Source organism: Patella vulgata, chromosome 5, assembly GCF_932274485.2.
Source record: "Patella vulgata chromosome 5, xgPatVulg1.2, whole genome shotgun sequence".
NCBI lineage: Eukaryota > Metazoa > Mollusca > Gastropoda > Patellidae > Patella > Patella vulgata.
The window spans coordinates 72,820,036-72,842,237 of NC_065883.2; the positions used below are offsets into that span (position 1 = coordinate 72,820,036).

The 22,202-nt window shown below is 36.9% G+C and overlaps 2 protein-coding genes across 4 annotated transcripts; both read left to right on the plus strand.

Moving 5' to 3' along the window:
• Positions 1–253: 253 nt before the first annotated feature.
• LOC126822368 (leucine-rich repeat protein SHOC-2) lies at positions 254–11,796 on the plus strand. 2 transcript variants are annotated; one of them, XM_050551234.2, is made up of 2 exons: positions 254–405; positions 9,366–11,796. In XM_050551234.2, exon 2 carries the CDS (start codon positions 9,496–9,498, stop codon positions 11,083–11,085), a length of 1,590 nt encoding a protein of 529 aa, XP_050407191.1. In that variant the 5' UTR covers positions 254–405; positions 9,366–9,495; the 3' UTR covers positions 11,086–11,796. The 2 variants fall into 2 exon arrangements, with proteins under 2 accessions (XP_050407191.1, XP_050407193.1); XM_050551236.2 differs by lacking the exon at positions 254–405 and adding an exon at positions 7,959–8,112.
• A 468-nt stretch (positions 11,797–12,264) lies between these two features.
• On the plus strand, positions 12,265–21,186 carry LOC126822365 (leucine-rich repeat-containing protein 40). 2 transcript variants are annotated; one of them, XM_050551232.2, is made up of 2 exons: positions 12,265–12,533; positions 19,185–21,186. In XM_050551232.2, exon 2 carries the CDS (start codon positions 19,209–19,211, stop codon positions 20,823–20,825), a length of 1,617 nt encoding a protein of 538 aa, XP_050407189.1. In that variant the 5' UTR covers positions 12,265–12,533; positions 19,185–19,208; the 3' UTR covers positions 20,826–21,186. The 2 variants fall into 2 exon arrangements, with proteins under 2 accessions (XP_050407189.1, XP_050407188.1); XM_050551231.2 differs by lacking the exon at positions 12,265–12,533 and adding an exon at positions 18,147–18,313.
• The last annotated feature ends 1,016 nt before the right edge of the window (positions 21,187–22,202 follow it).

Consider the following 22,202-nt stretch of genomic DNA (forward strand, 5'->3'; position numbering starts at 1 on the left):
ACTATCTAAATGGATGTTGACCTCGGCCTCACTGAGCATGACGATCAAACTGGACTGAATCAACGAAGTGATGTAAAGCATGTACCATATAATATTAATTGTTTCATTTGTTGATGGATATAGGGTACGATTTAGCAGAGGAATACATAAACATTTACAAATTTTGTAAATAACTAACGGTAAGCAGATGTAAGATCGAGTCGACTATAGTGCCACTGCCCGGGCAACTATCTAAATGGATGTTGACCTCGGCCTCACTGAGCATGACGATCAAACTGGACTGAATCAACGAAGTGATGTAAAGCATGTACCATATAATATTAATTGTTTCATTTGTTGATGGATATAGGGTACGATTTAGCAGAGGAATACATAAACATTTACAAATTTTGTAAATAACTAACGGTAAGCAGATGTAAGATCGAGTCGACTATAGTGCCACTGCCCGGGCAAATTTTCTCTCATAGCACACTGTATGGCGTTTGCCCGTCTTCATTTGCCCAGTATAGGAGCAGAACAGTAGGACTTTAAACCCCATTTCATTTCTTTTTCTATTAATAAAGGGGAATAACAAGGTAGAGTGACACTGGAATCAGACCACAACTGTTTCCATTGCTTATGTTTTTGTTGGGCAAAAGATTTTCGTCAAGTGTTTTATTAGACATTACATTTACTGCAATAGGAAAACAAATATAAACATACCATTATCTGGTTCAGGAGCCATTGAATATATTTTTTTTTATAAACAATATTTTATTCACAGAAAAGGATTGGGAAACAGGCTAGGCCTATATTACCTCTTTCCTATATGACAGAAAATATATACAAAAAGACTATATAACCATGTTATGATAAATCAATCTAAATAGTATAAGAATAAAATGAACAAAAAAAGGGGGGGGGGGGGCTATGTACATATTTACAATTTCAGGTTTGCCATATTCATATATTTAGCTACTGGATAATTTTTTTATTTAAACCTCCCGGAGATGTCTAGAAATCTATGGACTTGTTTAAAGATAATACTTGAAATACTAATATCGTTAGTGCCTTTTAATAATGTCTGTATTGAAATCACGTTTTGGGGTAAGGTAAAAATTGAATGTTTACGTGCATCGAAATGTAGAGGACAGGTTAAAAGGTAATGTTCGGTATCTTCAAAATCATGACCACAAGCTCATACAGGGCTGTCTGAGATGTGCCTAAAGAACTTATGACCATTTAAGTCACTACAGGAAAGACGAAGTCGACAATGTAAAATCTGATTTTTTCTTTTTCCTAAACTTAAGTATGATGGCGCTTGTGTGTCAAATTTTTTCAATTTACTTTTAAATATACTGATAGAGGGAGATGATTTAAAAAGTCAGAATGTCGGTTTCATTCCTTAATCGTAGATGGTATATATGATTTCGAAAATAAAGATGTTCTACAAAAGTACTCTGATAAATTAGATTTGTTACGAAGGTTATAAGGCTTTTCCGGGAATAATATCATTTCATGAAGATAAGGTGGTGTAAGATGATTCATAATTTTGTAAAAGAGTATAAGTTTATGACGCCTTCGCCTCTCCTGTAGTGTGATAAAACCGGTTTCTTCGTATAAAAGTCTATGGCTGGTCCCCCTAACAGCACCACATATCGTTTTGAGTGCGTCAAGTTGCAATGATTCTAGTTTGTTAGTTAGTAAGTTCGTCGGTGCACCCATCCCATATGACATCACAATAGTCGAAATGCGGAAGAATATATGATATGTACAATATTTTCAAAGAATTTCTATTTAGTCTGTACTTCAGAGAGCGGAGAATGTTTACAAGCCTAGAAGTTTTCGTCAAGATATTGTCGATATGTCTATCAAATTTACAGTCATTTTGAAAAGTCAGCCCCAAATGTTTGTGCTCGAATACTTCCTTTATTGCAGTGTGGTCTAGTGACAGTGTTGGCAATATTTGGTCCTTTTTAGTAGATACTGTAAGTGTTTCAGTTTTCAGTGGGTTGAAAGAGACCAGCCAAGTCTTGGCCCATGTATTGATCTTATCTAGGTCTTCATTAAGGACAGCCGCGCATGCAGTTGGGTCATGGATTCTCAAGTACAAGCTGGTATCATCTGCAAATAATCTAGCATTAGAATTAAGGTTTTCAACAATATCATTTATATAAATAAGGAAGAGGAGCGGTCCGAGGACAGAGCCCTGTGGAATACCAGCAGGGACAGTCAAAGGAGAAGACGAGGTACCACTGACAATCACAGATTGGCTTCTATTGGTTAAATAACTTCTGAACAAGTCAAGTAGACCTCCTCTTATCCCCACCGCCCCAAGCTTATGACAGAGTCCTGCGTGCCAGACCCTGTCAAAAGTCTTGCTAATATCACAGAACACTGCCCTCGTGTACTGGCCTTCATCAATGGCTTGACAAAAGAAGTGTGTAAGATCAATTAATTGATAAGTCGTTGATTCGCCGTGCAAAGAACCGCTTTGCAGATTAGTTATAACGGAGTGTGCCCGAAAAAAGTTAAAAACATGCTTGTATACACATTTTTCAAAAATTTTAGCAACTATACTCAGAAGAGAAACAGGTCTATATAATTGCCACATTTCGCTGGGTCACCTTTTTTTCAAAATAGCTATGACATTAGCCGTTTTCCAAATAGAGGGTACTGTTTTAGAAGATAAAGATAAGTTAAATAAATTACATAGTGGTACAGAAATTTCAAAAATTATAGACTTCAAAAGTTTACCATTGATTTTATCTGGCCCATTTGCTTTAGAAACATCAATAGATAGAAGCATGTCTTTAACCTCCTGAGGTGTTTGCTTAATATTGCACAGTGAAGATGGATTTTGTTTAAGAATTGAAGAAAGATGTGCATTGGCTGTGTCGAGCTGTGATTGTTTGATTAAGAATTTGTTAAGAGTGTTTGCCTTTTCAAGGTCAGAAAACGCCGTGACTCCATTGTTGACAATTGGGGGTAAATCGATCTTTGTGGAGTGTTCATCCTTAAAAATGATTTGACAAGATGCTTCCAATCTTTACTGCCAAAGTTTTTGGGATCGTTGATTTTATCGTCAAATTTTTGAAAATATTCTTTCTTACATTTCCTAATTAAGTCAATATATACGTTTCTAATTTGTCTGAAGTTTTGCCAATCATGGTCGGAATTTGATTTTACAGCACGCTTGTGAATTTTGGTTTTCTTTCTTGCAAGTTTTCTAATACTATTATTCATCCAAAATTCATCACGTGGTCTAATATTTACTACTTTATTTGGAATATTTTTTCTTTGCAATCTTTGTCAGTTCACATGTAAAAGCAGCACAGGAAAGCTCCACGGAATCATCAACAATGGACTCCCAGTCATATGTCAAAACGTCATGTCTCAACCCGTCATAGTCAGTCTTATCATAAAGCCAGATAGTACGTTTAAAACATGATCGCTTGGGGCGTTTAAAGTCAAATCGACAGTATTCAGGACAGTGATCACTACAAAAATTATCAAGACAGCAAGATTCGGAAATAAAACTAGAACAATTACATAAAATAAGATCAATTAAGGTATTAGTGCCCAGTTTGTTGTAACGCGTAGGGTCAGAAATTAATTGATTAAAATCAAAAAGAGACATAACATTATGAATAAAAGTATTACGTTTAGTTAATAAATCAAGGTTAAAATCCCAAAAAATTAAAATCTTGTCAATATCGCTTGATGCTGCTGCACTAAAAGAATTAAATATATAGTTATCCACGTCAATTTTAGAATTAGGTGGTCTGTAAAAAGTACCGATTAGAAATTTGTTTTTATTAATGTTTGTTTCAATCCAGATGCCTTCTATACTGTCGACTTCTAAATCAAATCTACGTTTTAACATGAATTGATTTTTAACATAAAGAGCTACTCCCCCACCCTGCCCGTCCTTTCGTATGGTGCATTGAAAATTTGGGATGGATAGTGATTTAGAAGAAATGCTTTTGTCAAGCCACGATTCTGTAATAAAGATAAAATCATAATCAATAGCAAGTTCCGCAGTAATAAGATCAACTTTGTTTCGAAGACTCCTTACATTGAGATGCACCATAGCATCAGTATCAGTGGGACCTAGATTTTGTTCGACATCTCCGGAGAGAAGTACGAGTTTAAAGCGTACGTAAGAATACTGTATATTATCAATCTGAAATAAAATATATATGCTAGTTTTCTTGAAAATACAATATGAAAAAACTTTTTTTCTATAAAGCCCAAAGTGGGAATAAAAATAGTTGGTAATAGTTTTGGCAAATCTGAAAACAAATACATAACAAGAAGTAAACAACATATATACATTTCAATCTCCTTGAGTTATGCATACAATGATGCACTTAACCGGCAGAACATAACTATAATTTACTTCATTTTACAGTAGATGTAATGTGAGTAAAAAATACAATTTCAATTATATAATACAAAATTAAAAAAAGGATGTTTAAAAATGATGACCAGTTAATGTTAGATACAGTTAAGTTCAATATTTTCAAATAATCTATAATCTATATATACTTCCATTCGTTATTCCATTTAATCTATAATTTATATAATTCCATTCGATTAAACATATTTGTAGTTGTAGTTATTAAAACAGTCTAGAATAATAGATGAATTGCTGTAAATTCCAAGGGTAGGTTATAATTTCTTTCATAAAAACAGGTGATCAATACAATATATAACTATTTGGAATGCTGTGATGTTTGAAGGTAAGTAAGTTTAGTATGATATAGAAACTATTATAAATACTGTGATATTTAAAGGAAAGTTATATAAATGTAATCGTTCAATATGATATAAAACTGTATTGGTACATTGTAAATAATTAGAGTTAGGGTATAAAATCAATCATTAAACAAAGTTTAATATATTATAAAGCTGTCCTATGTATTAACTAAAGAAAAGTTTTATACAATGTAATCATTTAATCATATGATATAGATGTATTTTGAAACAATGTTTGATATTTAAAGGTAACATCATATTTGAACTTTGTTTAAATGAATAAATTAATACATATTTAAAGGTAACTTGTATTAATTTATTCATTTAAACAAAGTTCAAATATGATGTAGAACTATTATGATTCACTGTATGATATTTAACCACAAGTTGTATAAATCCGATCATTAAACAAAATCTGATTATTAAACAAAATACAATATGATATAGACCATTGTGACACTGTATGATATTTCAAATTAAGTTGTATATTTTTTTCATTTAGATCAAAGTTCAATATGGAATAGATCAGTAATGAACACTCTATAGTGAGGTGTATGCTTTAAACATTTAAACAAAAATCAATGTGATATAGACTTATGAAACACTGTATGGCATTTGAGGTAAGTTGTATTAATATAATTCTTTCAAGTAAAGACTAAATATGATATAGATCAGTTATCAATCACTGTATTATATCTAAAGACATGTTTAACACTTTAATCATATAGCCATAGTTTAATATATAGAACTATTGTGCAAAGCTGTGTGATATTTAAAGGTAAGTTGTATAAATTCATTCTTCAAAACAAGCCTTAATATGGTAGAGACTATTATGAAACACTGTATGCTATGTAAAGGTAAGTTGTTTAAATCTAATTATGTAAACAAAGTTCAATGTGATATTTGATATATAGCTGTTTTGAATATTGTATGCCATGTAAAGGTGTGTATAGGTCTAATCATCTAGACAAAAGTTCAAATATGATATAGAGTTATTATGACACTGTAGCAGTCCATTTGCTGATTACACTATTTTGCTTGAATACACTATTTTGCCTATAACGTTTTTTAGGACTTCGAATTCTGTCTTATGGTTTGGATTGTTCGTACTTGGTTTTATTTTAATGAAAGACAAGATAAATAACTCTATTGAATCAGAGCTCAATATAAAATAGAAACTATTTTGAAATCTGTATAATATTTACAGGTAAGTTGTGTAAAGTTCACTATGATATAGAAACTAGTATGAACACTGCATGATATTTACAGGTAAGTTTGATAATTTAAAACAATGTTCAATAAGATATAGAACTATAAGTATTGAAGGTAAGTTTAATAATTTAAAACCATGTACAGTATTAAATTATGAAACTGTGTAACTATTTAAAGGTAAGATGTATAAATTTAATAATTTCAGACAATGTTCAATATGAAATGAAATGAAATGAAATTGGGTTTAACGTCCTACTGTTCTGCTCCTATGCTAGGCTAATGAAGACGGGCATACGCCATACAGTGTGCTATGAGGGAAATTTTGCCCGGGCAGCGGCACTATCGCCTACTCTTATATCGAATTCCAACTGCCAAGGGATCTTTTACGTGCATTCCAATGTATACACGGGACCTCCGTCCTGCATCACTGACAAGGGGGAACCACGCCGGAAAATCTGGATGAACTTTCTCGGCCAATGCAGGGATCGAACACCCGACCTCCAGGCTAGCGAGCCAGCGTCTTACCCACTTAGCCACGTGATCCCCATGTTCAATATGATATAGAACTTGTTTGATACACTGTAAATATTTAAAGGTAAGTTGAATATATTCGATCATATGAATACTATATGATATTCAAAGATAAATTGAATACAATAAATCCTTTAAGACAAGCTTTATAAAAAAAAAAATCATTTAAAGTTACAATTTCATATTTTTAAGTTATATTTTTAAAATGAATTAAAATAAAGCCCTAAAATAGATGGTATCTATAAACAGTCCTACCATGTTAAAGAATAATCCTATTAATCCTATAATTCACTATTGCCAGTTGAGAAATTGGCAAAAATATCATTTTCAACTTCAAATTCAAACGTTTGAAGATATATTCCATGGTGGGGAATAGGAAAACAAGGGAGGTAATTGTGTTATTATTTCCGGTGTGAAGATTTTTAAGTGTGAGAAAGATAACCTATGATCGTATAATAGAGAGTTGACAACCTATTGAGCAAAAGACATAGAAATAATTATGTTTTGACTTTCTTAGAAAATATGAAATTGTAACTTTCAGCAAGGTTCAATATGATAAAGAAACATTTATTAACACTGTATGATATTTAAAGGTAACTTGTATAAATTTAATCATACCAACATAGTTCAATATAATGATTATCATGAACATGGTATGATATTTAAAGAGATATTTTATCATTTCAATCATTGAAGTTTAATAGCAAATATTAAAATTTTGATTTTTGTTAGATAGAGGTAAGTAGCAAATTTTCAATCTTTAGATCAAATTTAAATTGAACATTACTAGTTTGAAACATTCTATGATACACAAAGGTAAATCGTGCGATTTAAATCATTTAACAAGGGCTGTATAGACTGTCTTATTTTATATGAGTGTTCTATTACCTTGATATTTCATGCTTATCAATGTGTGGTATATAAAGATAAGTTTCTATAATTCAATGAAGCACACATTTATTCGTTCATGTAGCTCTTCCAGTTGTGAACATTGTTCAAAAACTAATAGAGGCTAATTGATTTTGTTTCTTTATTTTAAAATCTTTCACTTAGTGTCCAAAAGACATACCACAATTTTGAAACGTGTATTTAAAAACTATATATGGAACTTGTATAATTTCAATTATAATTACAGGGTTAAATATAATATCTGATTATTGTGAATACAGTACAAAAAATAGGGTATGGAGAACTATTAAGATTTGTTAGATTCACTATTTAAAATACCTATGTGTTCTCTTGTCGTTGAGTTCCATGTAGTAATAAATCTGTAGGTTCTCTTAGGTGATTTGTTGTTTCTGACATATCTCCAAAATCTAACATGGAATTTTGTCTCGATTCTGATAGTGGTGCCTGTGTTTCCGGTGTACTCACTTGGTTTTGTATTCTCTGTGTTGTTGAATCGCCAATTGCTCTTTGTTTTGCTCCAAAGCCTAAAATAGAACTTTGTTTCATTTGATATTTAGGAAGATGTTTAGCAGCCGATCCGCCAAACGCTTGAGTAGCGCCAACACTCCTGGATTTTGGGTGGGCTCTTTTATCTGTGTGTATGAACTGCAGTAGATCAGTTTCTGTCAAAATATGTGTGCTCCTATCATCATCCAAGTTTTGAACGTAGATGCGTCCATCGTGAGTCCAGCAATTTTTAATCATCTTTTCTCTGAATAATTGTCTTGTCTGCCTAAAGAGAGACAGAGAAATGGGGTTTAACGTCCACTCGACACAAACTAGGTCATTTCGGGACTAACATATGGTTTAATTTTATTTCAATAATTCGCTTGCGCGTAGGGGTCTTTAGCAGTGGGAGGAAACCGGAGGACCTGGAGAAAACCCACGAGGTTGGACAGGCGACCCTACTCCTTGCCACGTACAGCCGGGTCTGCCTAAAGAGGTTTGCTCGTCTTCTTGTCAGAGTCTCGTTTACATAGATCTTTGATTGATTTCTGATGTTGAAATCTTTCAACTTTCTCTTGTTTCTGTAAACCGCAGCTCTGTCTCTGTAAGATATGAATCTCACAATAATATCTCTCTGTCTATTCCCGTCCTGGGGGGGTTGGATGGCTGAATGGTTAGCGTGCGCGCGCTGTATCATAAAGTCTGTCATTGAGTCGACTGGCGTGGTTTCGAATCCCCGGTTGTACGTGACAAGGAGTAGGGTCGCCTGTCCAACCTCGTGGGTTTTCTCCGGGTCCTCCGGTTTCCCCCCACTGCTAAAGACCCCTACGCGCAAGCGAATTATTGAAATAAAATTAAACCTTATGTTAGTCCCGAAATGACCTAGTTTGTGTCGAGTGGACGTTAAACCCCATCTCTCTCTCTCTCTCTCTCGCTCTGATTCTCGAGATCTATTATTCTTTTCTCCAGCTTATTTGTAATTTTATGGGGCACTAATCTGGTTAGAATAGCCTCTCGTTTGTTTATTTCAGATATCAGATGTTTTAGAGAATCTTCGTCCTTTAGAACTGTGTCAAGGAAATCACTTATGCTTGTTGAATTTGATGATTCGTCCGGTTTCGATCGCTTATTTCTGTTTTTAGGCATGTTTACACTGGTTTTTAAGCAGACGATCAATTTAGACACAAGATAGTTAGATGATATTGTGTTCACTCGGGTGAGCTGTTTTCAGGTCGTCTATGATATCGAAGTCAAAAACATCAAAAAGTTCATAATCTACACAAATTTCCGTCAATTTCAGATTAAGAGTCTATAGGGCCTGACAAGGATAGCTGCCTAATCGTTCGGTTGGGACGAAAAACCGAGGTCTCGTGTACACATTGGCGTGCACGTAAAAGATCCCCTGGCAGTTGGAATTTGCCGCTGTCCGGGCAAAATTTCCCTCCGGAAACTGATAGTTATGCTAATGTTTATAATTATCGTTTCAGGTATTCTGATTGGATAAACTTCACATTGTCACGAATTCCAAGATAATCTGTCAGAGGCCTTTAGAAACTGGATAGAGCAATAAACTAATTTATTTGGGCGACCTTTCAATCTTATCACGTTAGTTCAAAGATGTTTTCAGCCATTCTTGAAAGAATAAGGGCTTTAATCAGACGACCACAAAGTGCTTATGTCGATTTTGAAGAAGAATATGGTGGTCGCGGATATTTTCTGCACTTAAATAGGGGGGAATCGGATTGTGCAGATTATGAGGTCTTACCGGAGTCGGAGCGTAATATGTTTAATTGTCGCAGTTGTAAGCCGAAACGGGTACCTTGCGGTTCGCTCTTGGCATGTAACGTCTCCGGTTATAGACATTGTCTAAGCTGTGGCAGTTGCAGTTGTTTTCTAGTAAGATTCGAACCAATTTACTGGAAGATTAAAGATCGAATGTATTCGCCCGAAACTCTGACGTCGATTCTCAACTCTGTTGGGGTGCCAGAAAAGTTACAGAAATTCATGATTCCACGTGATGGTGTTTTACCAATATTTCCAAATGCTATTGGCAGATTTCCTAATTTATCTACCTTGATTTTACGTGGGAACCAAATAGAAGAACTGCCAGACAGCTTCAGTGACCTGAAGCATCTAACATTATTGGATCTCTCTCATAATAAGTTAAAATCAATTCCGCAAGCACTACTCTTTCTACGTTTGGAGAGACTGATTCTGAAGAATAACAGGATTAAAATCATTTCTGTTGATGTCTTGGAGATGATTTATTTAGTAGAACTAAATGTTGAGGGTAACCCCCTTACCACTCCAGACCCTTCTATATGTTCAAAAGGGGTTGATGGAATATTTAAATACCTAAGAGAAGTATCTGGAATGGTGCCACAGATCGGATCACAATCAAGCGCCTATATGACTGTGAATATTAAGAAAGATGTCATGGAGACCATAGAATTTCATCCTAGAATAATTGCTCAAAACGAATATGATTGCATTTTAAGTTCTAGATTCTTTCCAGAAACACTTCAAGAACTTTGTATTCGTGGTGTCAAATGTCCCGCCATTCCACTATCAATTAGTCGTTGTGTTAATTTAAAAACGGCTGACTTTCACGATAATTGTATCGTTATGATACCAAAAGAAATAGTTCATCTCCAGAAACTAGAAATTCTAGATCTTTCTAACAATTCTATAACCACCATTCCGCCGTACGTCGGGTTTTTAAAATCTCTTAAGCGATTGAATCTAGCCTCGAACAACATGACTCAGTTACCACTCTCGTTCTTAAATTTAACAAAACTTGAAGATTTGGACGTGTCGGGAACCGACATGACGTCACCACCAATGGAGGTTTGTTCGTCAGGAATATCGGCCATTTTAACTGAGCTGAGGCGTCTCCGTGCTTGTCGAATTAATACTTGTGCCGTGGTCACGCCCTACTATGAAGAATGTGACGACAAGTCATTAAAGACCCTATGTGTTCATACTTTATTAAAGTACAAGATCAGTATACCAACACAAATGGATCTAGCTCCGCCATTTCTGAAAAGGCACATGATACAAGAAGTGGAGAAAAGAAGCGTTTTGAAAATGCTGTCATGCAATGTTTGTCGGAAGATTTTCTCAAGTGAAATTTATTTTAAAATGCATGAATGTCACACAAGTTATGACATGGATTTTGTACTGGGCGTATTAAATACCAGCAGCTAATCTCGGAACACCTAATACCACAATCTTCTATTAGAGGCAGGAGAGAGAGAGAGAGAGAGAGAGAGAGAGAGAGAGAGAGAGGACCTTAAACCCCTTTTCATTTTCTATAATTTCGAAACACCTTGCTGTGAGAGAGAGAGGGAGAGAGATATGGGGATCAACGTCCACTCGCTGAGAGAGAGAGAGAGAGAGAGAGAGAGGCAGAGAGAGAGAGAGAGGTTTAACGTCCACTCGACACAAACTAGGTCATTTCGAGACTAACATGTGGTTAAATTATATTTCAATAATTCGCTTGCGCGTAGGGGTCTTTAGAAGTGGGAGGAAACCGGAGGACACGGAGAAAACTCGCGAGGTTGGACAGGCGACCCTACTCCTTGTCACATACAACCGGGGAATCAAAACCACGCCAGTTGACTCAATGACAGACCGCATGATACAGCGCGCACGCGCTAACCATTCGGCCACCCAACACTCAACCCCCATCTTGTCAACACAATTCTTACTAACATATTATTGTTATTATTGTTTATATCGTCACGTGGGCATGAATATGGAGGACGGTATTTCCACATACTCTTGATTTTAAAAAGGAGGGGCGGGGCAGGGAGTAACCACCAAATCTGTATACATCTACATTTGTGCTGATTTTCAATTTTTGATACGTAAAAGCAATTAATAAATGTACCTTTGTTTTGGAGTAAAAGGTAAAAGGTAAAAGAACACACTGTGTTGTATTTTGTTTACAATAATAAATGATATAAGGTAATTTATTTTTATATGGTAATTTATTTTTATATGGTAATTTATTTTTTCAAGCAACTAAGTCGCCCGATATTTTCAAAAACCTGTCACAAAATAGGAGCTGTGACGGTTTTGCCTCTGAGAGAGAGAGTTTAACCTCCACTCGACAACCCTTGCACGTAGGGGTCTTTAGCAATGAGAGGAAACCGGAGGACCCGGAGAAAACCCACGAGATTGGACAGGCGATCCTACTCCTTGTCACATACAACCGGGGAATCGAAACCACGCCAGTTGACTCAATGACACACCTGTTAAATCATTCGGCCATCCAACTCCCTGGATCATGTGGTAAACAGACATAAAAAAGTCCCAAAAAGTTGAAGCGGTCACCTACCCTTCAATATCTTTATAAGATGGTTGTGACATGATTATGGGCTCTTTGTGTTATAAAGATTAAGATAAAAAAAAATCCAACAAGAAATGTCATGTTTTGTTAAAAAATTGAAGTCAATGAGGAAGAGAATTACTGGTCTGATACCTGATGTAATATCACTAGTTATACTGTTTGGTTATACGGGACTAAATGTAAGTTACTATAAATAAAGTCTAACGATCTAGAAATAGATGTTGACCAAACCAAGCTTAACTTGTCAAATGAAGTAAATCAACGAAATGGGTCAACACAAATGTTTACTAAATAACTAACGGTAAGCAAGATATTTTATTACGACATGTGTAGGGGGATAACCACTGTATAATATAGGTTGGATCAGACCACAACTTTTCTTAATGTCTTACAAAAATGCACGTCTTGGTCGGTTTTAGTATTTACGTAAGGTTCTTATTTGACATTACACTTTACCTGCTCTCTCTTTATATGTGGCACATGACAGGGGTCTGGCAAGAAAAAATTCCTAGTCGTTCGGATGGTAAAAAAACCTGAGGTTCCGTTTATACAATTGGCAGCATATTTAAGATGCCTTTACAGTTGATCGGCGATGGGTAGCTGAATAGTTTAACGCTTGCATGTCGTCTAGTGGCGTTGTTTACATTTTATGGCATGTCGCCTAATGGCGCGGTTTAGATTATAAGGCGTGTCGCCTAATGGCGCTGTTTTGATTATAAGGCGTGTCGTCTACTGGCGTTGTTTATATTATAAGGCACGTCGTCTAATGACATTGTTTACATTATAAGGCTTGTCGTCTAATGGCGTTGTTTCGATTATAAGGCATGTCGTCTAATGGCATTGTTTACATTATAAGGCATGTCGTCTAATGACGTTGTTTAGATTATAAGGCATGTCGTCTAATGGCGTTGTTTACATTATAAGGCATGTCGTCTTGTGGCGTTGTTTACATTATAAGGCATGTCGTCTAGTGGCGTTGTTTAGATTATAAGGCATGTCGTCTAATGGCGTTGTTTAGATTATAAGGCATGTCATCTAATGGCGTTGTTTAGATTATAAGGTATGTCGTCTAATGGCGTTGTTTAGATTATAAGGCATGTCGTCTAATGACATTGTTTAGATTATAAGGTATGTCGTCTAATGGCGTTGTGTAGATTATAAGGCATGTCGTCTAATGGCGTTGTTTACATTATAAGGCATGTCGTCTTGTGGCGTTGTTTACATTATAAGCCATGTCGTCTAGTGGCGTTGTTTAGATTATAAGGCATGTCGTCTAGTGGCGTTGTTTAGATTATAAGGCATGTCATCTAATGGCGTTGTTTAGATTATAAGGTATGTCGTCTAATGGCGTTGTTTAGATTATAAGGCATGTCGTCTAATGACATTGTTTAGATTATAAGGTATGTCGTCTAATGGCGTTGTGTAGATTATAAGGCATGTCGTCTAATGGCGTTGTTTACATTATAAGGCATGTCGTCTTGTGGCGTTGTTTACATTATAAGCCATGTCGTCTAGTGGCGTTGTTTAGATTATAAGGTATGTCGTCTAATGGCGTTGTGTAGATTATAAGGCATGTCGTCTAATGGCGTTGTTTACATTATAAGGCATGTCGTCTTGTGGCGTTGTTTACATTATAAGGCATGTCGTCTAGTGGCGTTGTTTAGTTTAAAGGGCATGTCGTCTAATGGCGTTGTTTAGATTATAAGGCATGTCGTCTAATGGCGTTGTTTCGATCCCATAATTGTGTGTGAAAAGTATTGTCGTCTGTCTAACCTTGCTGGTCCCCAAAATTCCCTGATTTGAGTTGAGTGTACGTTGCACTCCCCCACCACCTCTCGCATGTCCATAACCCCGTGGATTTTCACTGGGGCCCCCGGTTTTCCCCACCTCTAAAGATCCCTACGCACATCCGATATATTGAAAGAATATGTTAATCCCGAAACTGCGCTCACCAGAAAAATTCTGGTTATGTTAATTTTTATGGTAATCGTTTCAGGTATTCTGATTTGACACGAATTCAAAGATGTTTTCAGCCATTCTTGAAAGAATACGAGATTTATTCCGACGTCCACAAATTGATAATGTCGATTTTGAAGAAGAGTATGGCGGTCGCGTACATATTACTCACTTAAATAAGGGTGAATCTGGTTGTCGAGAATATGCTGTCTTGCGAGTGACTGAGCGTAATACGTTTGATTGTCGTAACTGTAAGCCGAAACGGTTACCTTGCGGTTCGCTCTTGGCATGTAACTCCTTCGGTTATAGACATTGTCTAAGATGTGGTAGTTACAATTGTTTTCCAATTTGATTCGAACCGGTTTGCTGGAAAATTAAAGATCGAATGTACTCGCCTGAAACCCTGACGTTGATTCTCAACTCTGTTGGGGTGCCAGAAAAATTACAAAATTTCTTGGTTCCACGTGGTGGAGATTTACCAATATTTCCAAGTGTTGTGGGCAGATTTCCTAATTTATCTACTTTGATTTTACGTGGGAATCAAATAGAAGAATTGCCAGACAGCTTCAGTGATCTGAAGCATCTAACATTATTGGATCTCTCTGGCAATAGTTTAAGATCCATTTCTCAAACATTAATCTTTCTACGTTTAGAGAGATTGATTCTGAAGAATAATAGGATTGAAATCATTCCTGTTGATGTCTTGGAGATGATTTATTTAGTAGAACTAAATGTTAAAGGTAATCCTCTCAGAGCCCCTAATTCATCCATATGTTCAAAAGGGGTTGATGGAATATTTAAATACCCAAGACAAGTATCTGGAATGGTGCCACAGATCGGAGCACAATCAAACGCCTATATGACTGTGAATACCAAGAAATATGTCATGGAGACCATCGAATTTCATCCTAGAATAATAGCTCTAAACGATTATGACAGAATTTAAGATTCTAGATTCTTCCCAGAAACACTTCAAGAACTTTGTATTCGCGGTGTCAAATGTCCCGCCATTCCACTATCAATTAGTCGTTGTGTTAATTTGAAAATGGCTGATTTTCACGATAATTGTATCGTTACGATACCAAAAGAAGTAGTTCATCTCCAAAAACTACAAATTTTAGATCTTTCTAAAAATGCTATCGCCACCATTTCGCCTTACGTCGGGTTTTTAAGATCTCTAAAGCGATTAAATCTAGCCTCGAACCACGTGAGTGACTTACCACTCTCGTTCTTAAATTTAACAAAACTTGAAGATTTGGACTTATCGGGAAGCGACATGACGTCACCATCGATGGAGGTTTGTTCGTCAGGAATATCGGCCATTTTAACTGAGCTGTGGCGCCAACGTGTTCCTCGAGCCTACTGTGAGGAACAATGTATGGAGTCATTACAAACCCTGTGTGTTCGTATTTTAATAAAACACAGGATCAATTTACCAACAGAAATGGATTTAGCGCCATCTATTCTGAAAAGACATATAAAACAAGAAATGGACAAAAGAAACGCCTTAAAAATACTGGCATGCAATGTTTGTGGACAGATTTTCTCAAGTGAATTTTATTTTATAATGCATGAATGTCACACACACTTTGACATGGATTACGTACTGGCGGTATTAAATACAAGAAGGTAATCTCGGAACATCCGAGACCACATTCATCTGTTAGAGACATGTTGAGATTTGACTACTTGTGGTGAATAACTGTTTTGAAAAGGAATGCCAAGGACGAGAAAAGAGGGAGGAGCAACGGATGCTATTGAAGAGAAAGGAATACTAGCTAGGCGAATGGAGGAGAACAAAATGCCGGGGGAGAATACAGGAGAGAATGAGGAAAGGAAGACTGGAGTGGGGAAAGGAATGCTAGGAAGGTGAAAGGAAGGAGAGTGGGAGGAGATAGGCATGCTTGGAAGCAGAAAGGAATGGGGAAAGGAATGCTAGGGAGGTGAAAGGAAGGAGAGTGGGAGGAGATAGGCATGCTTGGAAGCAGAAAGGTATGGGTAAGGAATGCTAGTCAGGGGAAAGGAATGACATGAAAGGAAAAGGAATGCTAGGGAGGTGAAAGGAAGGAGGGCGGGAGGAGATAGGCATGCTTGGAAGCAGAAAGGAATGGGGAAAGGAATGCTAGTCAGGGGAAAGGAATGACATGAAAGGAAAAGGAATGCTAGGGAGGTGAAAGGAAGGAGGGCGGGAGGAGATAGACATGCTTTGAAGCATAAAGGAATGGGGAAAGGAGTGTTAGTCAGGGGAAAGGAATGACAGGAAAGAGAAAGGAATGCTAAGGAAGATAAAGGAATGCTAGGGGGAGAAAAGCATGCTAGAAAGTAGAAAGGAACGCGGGAATGAATGCTAGTGAGGGGAAAGGAATGACAGGAAAGAGAAAGGAATGCGAAGGAGGATAAAGGAATGCAAGGGTGAGAGAGGCATGCTACGAAGCAGAAAGGAATGCGGGAAGGAATGCTGGAGGAGGGGAAATGGATGCTTTTTCAATGTAAAATATTTATTGAAATAAAATTAGTCTCGAAATGACCTAGTTTTCGTCGAGTGGACGTTAACCCCCCCCCCCTCTCTCTCTCTCTCTCTCCCCCCCTCTCTCTCTCTGTATAAAGCATGGCATTAGTAAAAAATATGTACATTGTTATTTACATACATTGTATTTAATAGTCTATAATTATAACAATGAGAATCTACTGCACTGTTTACGTCAGTGGTTACTTGTATAGGTAATTTTTTACTTCAATATATGTGGCGTATAACAGATTATGACTCATACTACTATTACAGTACGTTTTTCTCTGGGTTTTATTCCTGATTGTTAGTTTTCATGTTTGAGTTCAGTCTGTATCACTACAGACCCGGGACTGTACATCGCAGTAGACGCTTACGGCTAGCGCCCGGATCTGATATTTACGTTTTTTGGTGATTTTTGTGTGTTGTGTCTTTCCGAAGATTTGTTTTGTGTAATTGTGTGTGGTGCAGTCTCCCTGCACTTACTATTAAGTATTATACTATATTTGTTATAGGTGAAATAATTGTTATTCTTTGTAACTATTTTATTTTAAAAAAAACACCCATAAAATGTGTTTTAATATTTTTAAAAGCTGATACTAAACTAAGGATTTAAATATTTATTTGGGATTTATGATAATTCCAAAGTCTAGAAGGACGTGTCTCCTTTTTTTTATATAGATAATCTTCCTAAGGATAGAATAAGGGCCTGACAAGGACAGCAGTCTAGTCGTTCCAATGGGACGAAAAACCGAGGTCCCGTGTACACATTGGCGTGCACGTAAAAAATCCCTTGACAGTTGGAATTCGTTATAAGAGTAGGCCGTAGCACCGCTGTCCGGACAAATTTCACTCAAAGCACACTGTATGGCGTGTGCCCGTCTTTATTAGCCCAGCAGGACATTAAACCCCATTTCATTTCATTTCATTTCGATGCATATACATGGACAACTAAATAACTTATGACAAATTGTTTCAACTTCAATTTTACATGGAGGACAGAGATTATCTCCCGTTTTCTCGATCCTGTAGAGTTTATCTTTCGTGTATACAATGTTATGAATAATTCTGAAATCCAATTCTATCGCATCAGTATGTTTATATGATGAAATATACATTTTTGTCCCCCGCTTTCGAAAAGTATCCCGTGCTATTAATAATTCTGCATAGAATTCTTCATTTGCGTTCGTGACTTTCGTTTCTTGAAGTCTTCATAACGCATCTATCGTAGCGCGATGATCTCTGTGTTAAAATTATATTTGGAACGTGTTGAACCAGTTCTATCATATATGTGATAATGACTGACACCAATATTGTTCTTTAACATTGAAGTCAACGGGACAGAGAATTACTGGTCTGACTCCCGATGTGATATCACTAGTTATACTGTCTGGATATACGGGACTAAATGTAAGTTACTATATATATAAATAAAGTCGTAACGATCTAGAAATAGATGTTGACCGAACCCAGCGGAACTTGTCAAATGAAGTTAATCGACGAAATGATGTAAATTATGTACCATATAGTGTGTTATATTGTTTCATGTGTTGAAGAATACAGGTAATCATTTAACAGAGGAACATGGGTCAACACAAATGTTTACTAAATAACTAAAGGTAAGCGAGATATATTATTACTAAAGGGGAATAACAACTGTATAATATAGTTGGAATCAGGCCACAACTTTACTTAATGTCTTACAAAAATGCGTAATGTTCTTATTTAATATTATATTAACCTGATTTCTCCTTGTATGTTGCACATGTAGGAGGCCTAGAAAGGAAAAGTAGACTACCATATGTTAGTCCCGAAATTACTTAATTTGTGTTAAGTGGGCGTCCCACCCCGCTATATTTCCCTTTAGCCTAACCTGGTGGGTTTTCATCGGTTCCCCCGTCTTCCTCCCACCGCTAAAGATCCCTACGCGCAAACGATTCATTGAAATTCAAATGGAGTAATATGTTAGACCCTAAATTGCGCCAACCGGAAACTTCTGGTTTCAGGCCATAGGCGCAGTTGAAAATTGTGACAAAGTGCTTCATGAAGGGTATATCTCTTATTTGAGAGGGGTTGGATGGTCGAATGGTTAGCGCGTGCGCGTTGTGTCATAAGGTCTGCCATTGAGCCAACTGGCGTGGTCCCGTTTTCCCGGTTGTATGTGGCAAGAAGTAAGGTCGCCTGTCCAACCTCGTGGACCCTCTCTCCCAGGTTGTACGTGACAAGGAGTAGGGTCGCCTGTCCAACCTCGTGGGTTTTCTCCGAGTCCTCCGGTTTCCTCCCACTGCTAAATACCCCTACGCGCAAGTGAATTATGGAAATAAAATTGAACCATATGTCAGTCCCGAAATGACCTAGTTTGTGCCGAGTGGAGTTAAACCCCATTTCTCTCTCTCTCTCTCTCTCTCTCTCTCTCTCTCTCTCTCTCTCACCAAATGTTCTCGCGACAGAAATGATATTTTTCTAATGTTTATATGTTGATTGTTTCAGGTATTCTGATTGGACAAGGTGTACATGAACACGAATTCAAAGATGTCAGCCATTCTTGAAAGAATCCGACGTCCACCAAAGGCCAATTTCAAAGAAGAGTATGGTGGGCACCTATATTTTCTGCACTTCAAAAGATACCGCTCGGATTGTGCAGATTATCTGGTCTGGGGAAAGAATAAGCGGTTCGATTGCGGCTTTTGTCGGTCGAAGAAGGTATCTTCTGGCTTTTGTCGGTGGAAAAAGATGTCTTGTGGCCCGCATGTTATTTGCAATCCTACCATTTACAGACGTTGTTTAAGCTGTAGCAGTTATAGTTGTTTTTTAATTAGATACGAACCAGTTCGCTGGAAAATTAAAGACAAGATAAACGCGTCTAATGTTCTGACGTTGATTCTCAACTCTGTGGGGATGCCAAAAAATTTACAGAAATTCAAGATTGCATCCGGTGGGAAAATACCAATATTTCCTAGTGTTGTGGGCAGATTTTCAAATTTATCTACATTAATTGTACGGCGAAACCAAATAGAAGAACTGCCAGATTGTTTAAGTGATCTTAAGAACTTAACAGTACTGGATCTCTCTGACAATAGTTTAAGATCCATTCCTCAAACATTACTCTTTCTACGTTTAGAGAGACTGATTCTGAAGAATAATAGGATTGAAATCATTTCTGTTGATGTCTTGGAGATGATTTATTTAGTAGAACTAAATGTTAAAGGTAATCCTCTCAGAGCCCCTAATCCATCCATATGTTCAAAAGGGGTTGATGGAATATTTAAATACCTAAGACAAGTATCTGGAATGATGCCACAGATCGGAGCACAATCAAACGCCTATGTGACTGTGAATACCAAGAAAGATGTCACAGAGATCATAGAATTTCATCCTAAAATAATAGCTCAAAACGCATATGACTGCATTTTAAGTTCTAGGTTCTTCTCAGAAACACTTCAAGAACTTTTTATTTGCGGTGTTAAATGTCCGGTCATTCCGCTATCAATTAGTCGTTGTGTTAATTTAAAGATGGTTGACTTTCACGATAATTATATCGTTACGATACCAATAGAAATAGTTCATCTCCAAAAACTAGAAATTCTAAATCTTTCTAACAATTCCATCACCACCATCCCGCCGTACGTCGGGTTTTTAAGATCTCTAAAGCGATTGAATCTAGCCTCGAACAACATGACTCAGTTACCACTCTCGTTCTTAAATTTAACACAACTTGAAGATTTGGACTTATCTGGAAACAACATGACGTCACCATCAATGGATATTTGCTCTGGAGGAATATCGGCCATTTTAACTGAGCTGAGGCGCTTACGTGTTCCTCGAGCCAATACGTTCGCCGTGGCCACGCCCTACTTAGAGGAGTATGAGGAGTCATTAAAGACCCTTTGTGTACATACTTTATTAAAGTACAAGACCAGTTTGGAACTGGATTTAGCGTCGCCATTTCTTAAAAGACACATAACACAAGAAGTGGACAAAAGAGGTCCTGTGAAAATAATGTCATGCAATATTTGTCGAAAGTTGTTCTCAAGTGAACTTAATTTTATAATGCATGACTGTCACACAGACTTTGACATGGATTACGTTCTGACAGTATTAAATTCAAACAGTTATTTTCGGAACAGCTGATACCATGTACTACAGGAATCATCTGTGACAAGTGACTAGTTCAGGTAACCAACAATTTAGGAAATGAATGTCAGGGAGGAGAAAGGAATGTTAGGGTCAGTTAGGGAGCAGTATGGATTGATAGGGAGGCGAAAGGAATACTAGGGTAGGGGGAGAAAAGAATGCTATGGACAGAACGTCATGATAAGGGAGGAGAAAGGAATTTCAGGGAGGAGAGAGGGGTTCTAGAGGGAGGATAAAGGAATCTGTAAAGGATTGTTAAGGGAGGATAAAGAAATGCTACGCAGGAGAAAGGAATGTTAAAGGAGCTAAATCGCTAACATTTGGGACCTAGAAATTCACAAAAGTGGGTCGCAACGCATATAATACTGTAATATGAATCTATATAAACTGATTTACATTTAATGGTTTCCGTTTTTACTCCAATTTCAAATCACTATGTTCGGCGAAATAAGTCAGCAATCTCAATCGAGTGCAAATTTCTAGCGTCTAGTTATTCTAGTCTACATAACTCCATTTGATTTGGTGCAATGTGTCTAGCCTCGTCCCTCGAGTCTCTCAATACAACTGGGGCTGAAGCGCATTATGGTACAGGATTCGTGTACCAATGTTAAAAAAATTATTTTATATTAAATATCGGATATCAGAAGCTCATCTTTTCCCGGTAAGTTTACATCATCAATGTTGATTAAAATTGACCAATAATTCGTGTTTTCGATGTCGAAGTTTTTGGAGGATTTTGAGTTACGGACTTAGGTCCTTTAAGGGAGCAGACAAGAATGTTACGGAGCACAAAGGGTTGTTAGGGAGGAAAAATAATGCCAGGGAGGAGAAAGGAATGCTAGGGAAGAGAAAGGAATGCCAGGGAGGATAAAGGAATGTTAGGGGCAGAAAAGGTTGATAGGGATGAGAAATGATACTAGGGGGAGAAATGAATGCTAAGGAGGGTGGGGTGGAGAAAAGAATGTCAGGGAGAAGAAAGGAATGCAAGGGAGGAGAAACGAATGTTAAGGGAGGAGGAAAGAAAGTTAGGGAGGAGTAAGTACTGGAGTTTAGCGTCTCGTCAACACAATTGTTCGTTCATTTTTAGACTAACATATTGTAATTATTGTTTCTATCGTCACGTGTGCAATAAAAGGGAGGATAATTTTGCCCACCTCCCTCCTTCGTCACCGACCCCATATGTCAACGATTCTTTTACGTGCACGAAAATGTGTACGAATAGACACTGCCTTACTTGTCAACCCCTGTGTTTTCCAGCTTTTAATGTTAACACCCATTTGTACTGAGATTTAGGCATACTGTGTGTGTTCGTTAGGCGAAGAGGCGTTTTGATTCCCGATAATATCTCTCATAGTTATTGCCTTCGTTTTACTA

Excerpts from the sequence above, each read along its gene's own strand:
- LOC126822365 (XM_050551232.2), top strand. The coding sequence starts at position 19,209 with ATGAACACGAATTCAAAGATGTCAGCCATTCTTGAAAGAATCCGACGT.
- LOC126822368 (XM_050551234.2), top strand. The coding sequence starts at position 9,496 with ATGTTTTCAGCCATTCTTGAAAGAATAAGGGCTTTAATCAGACGACCA.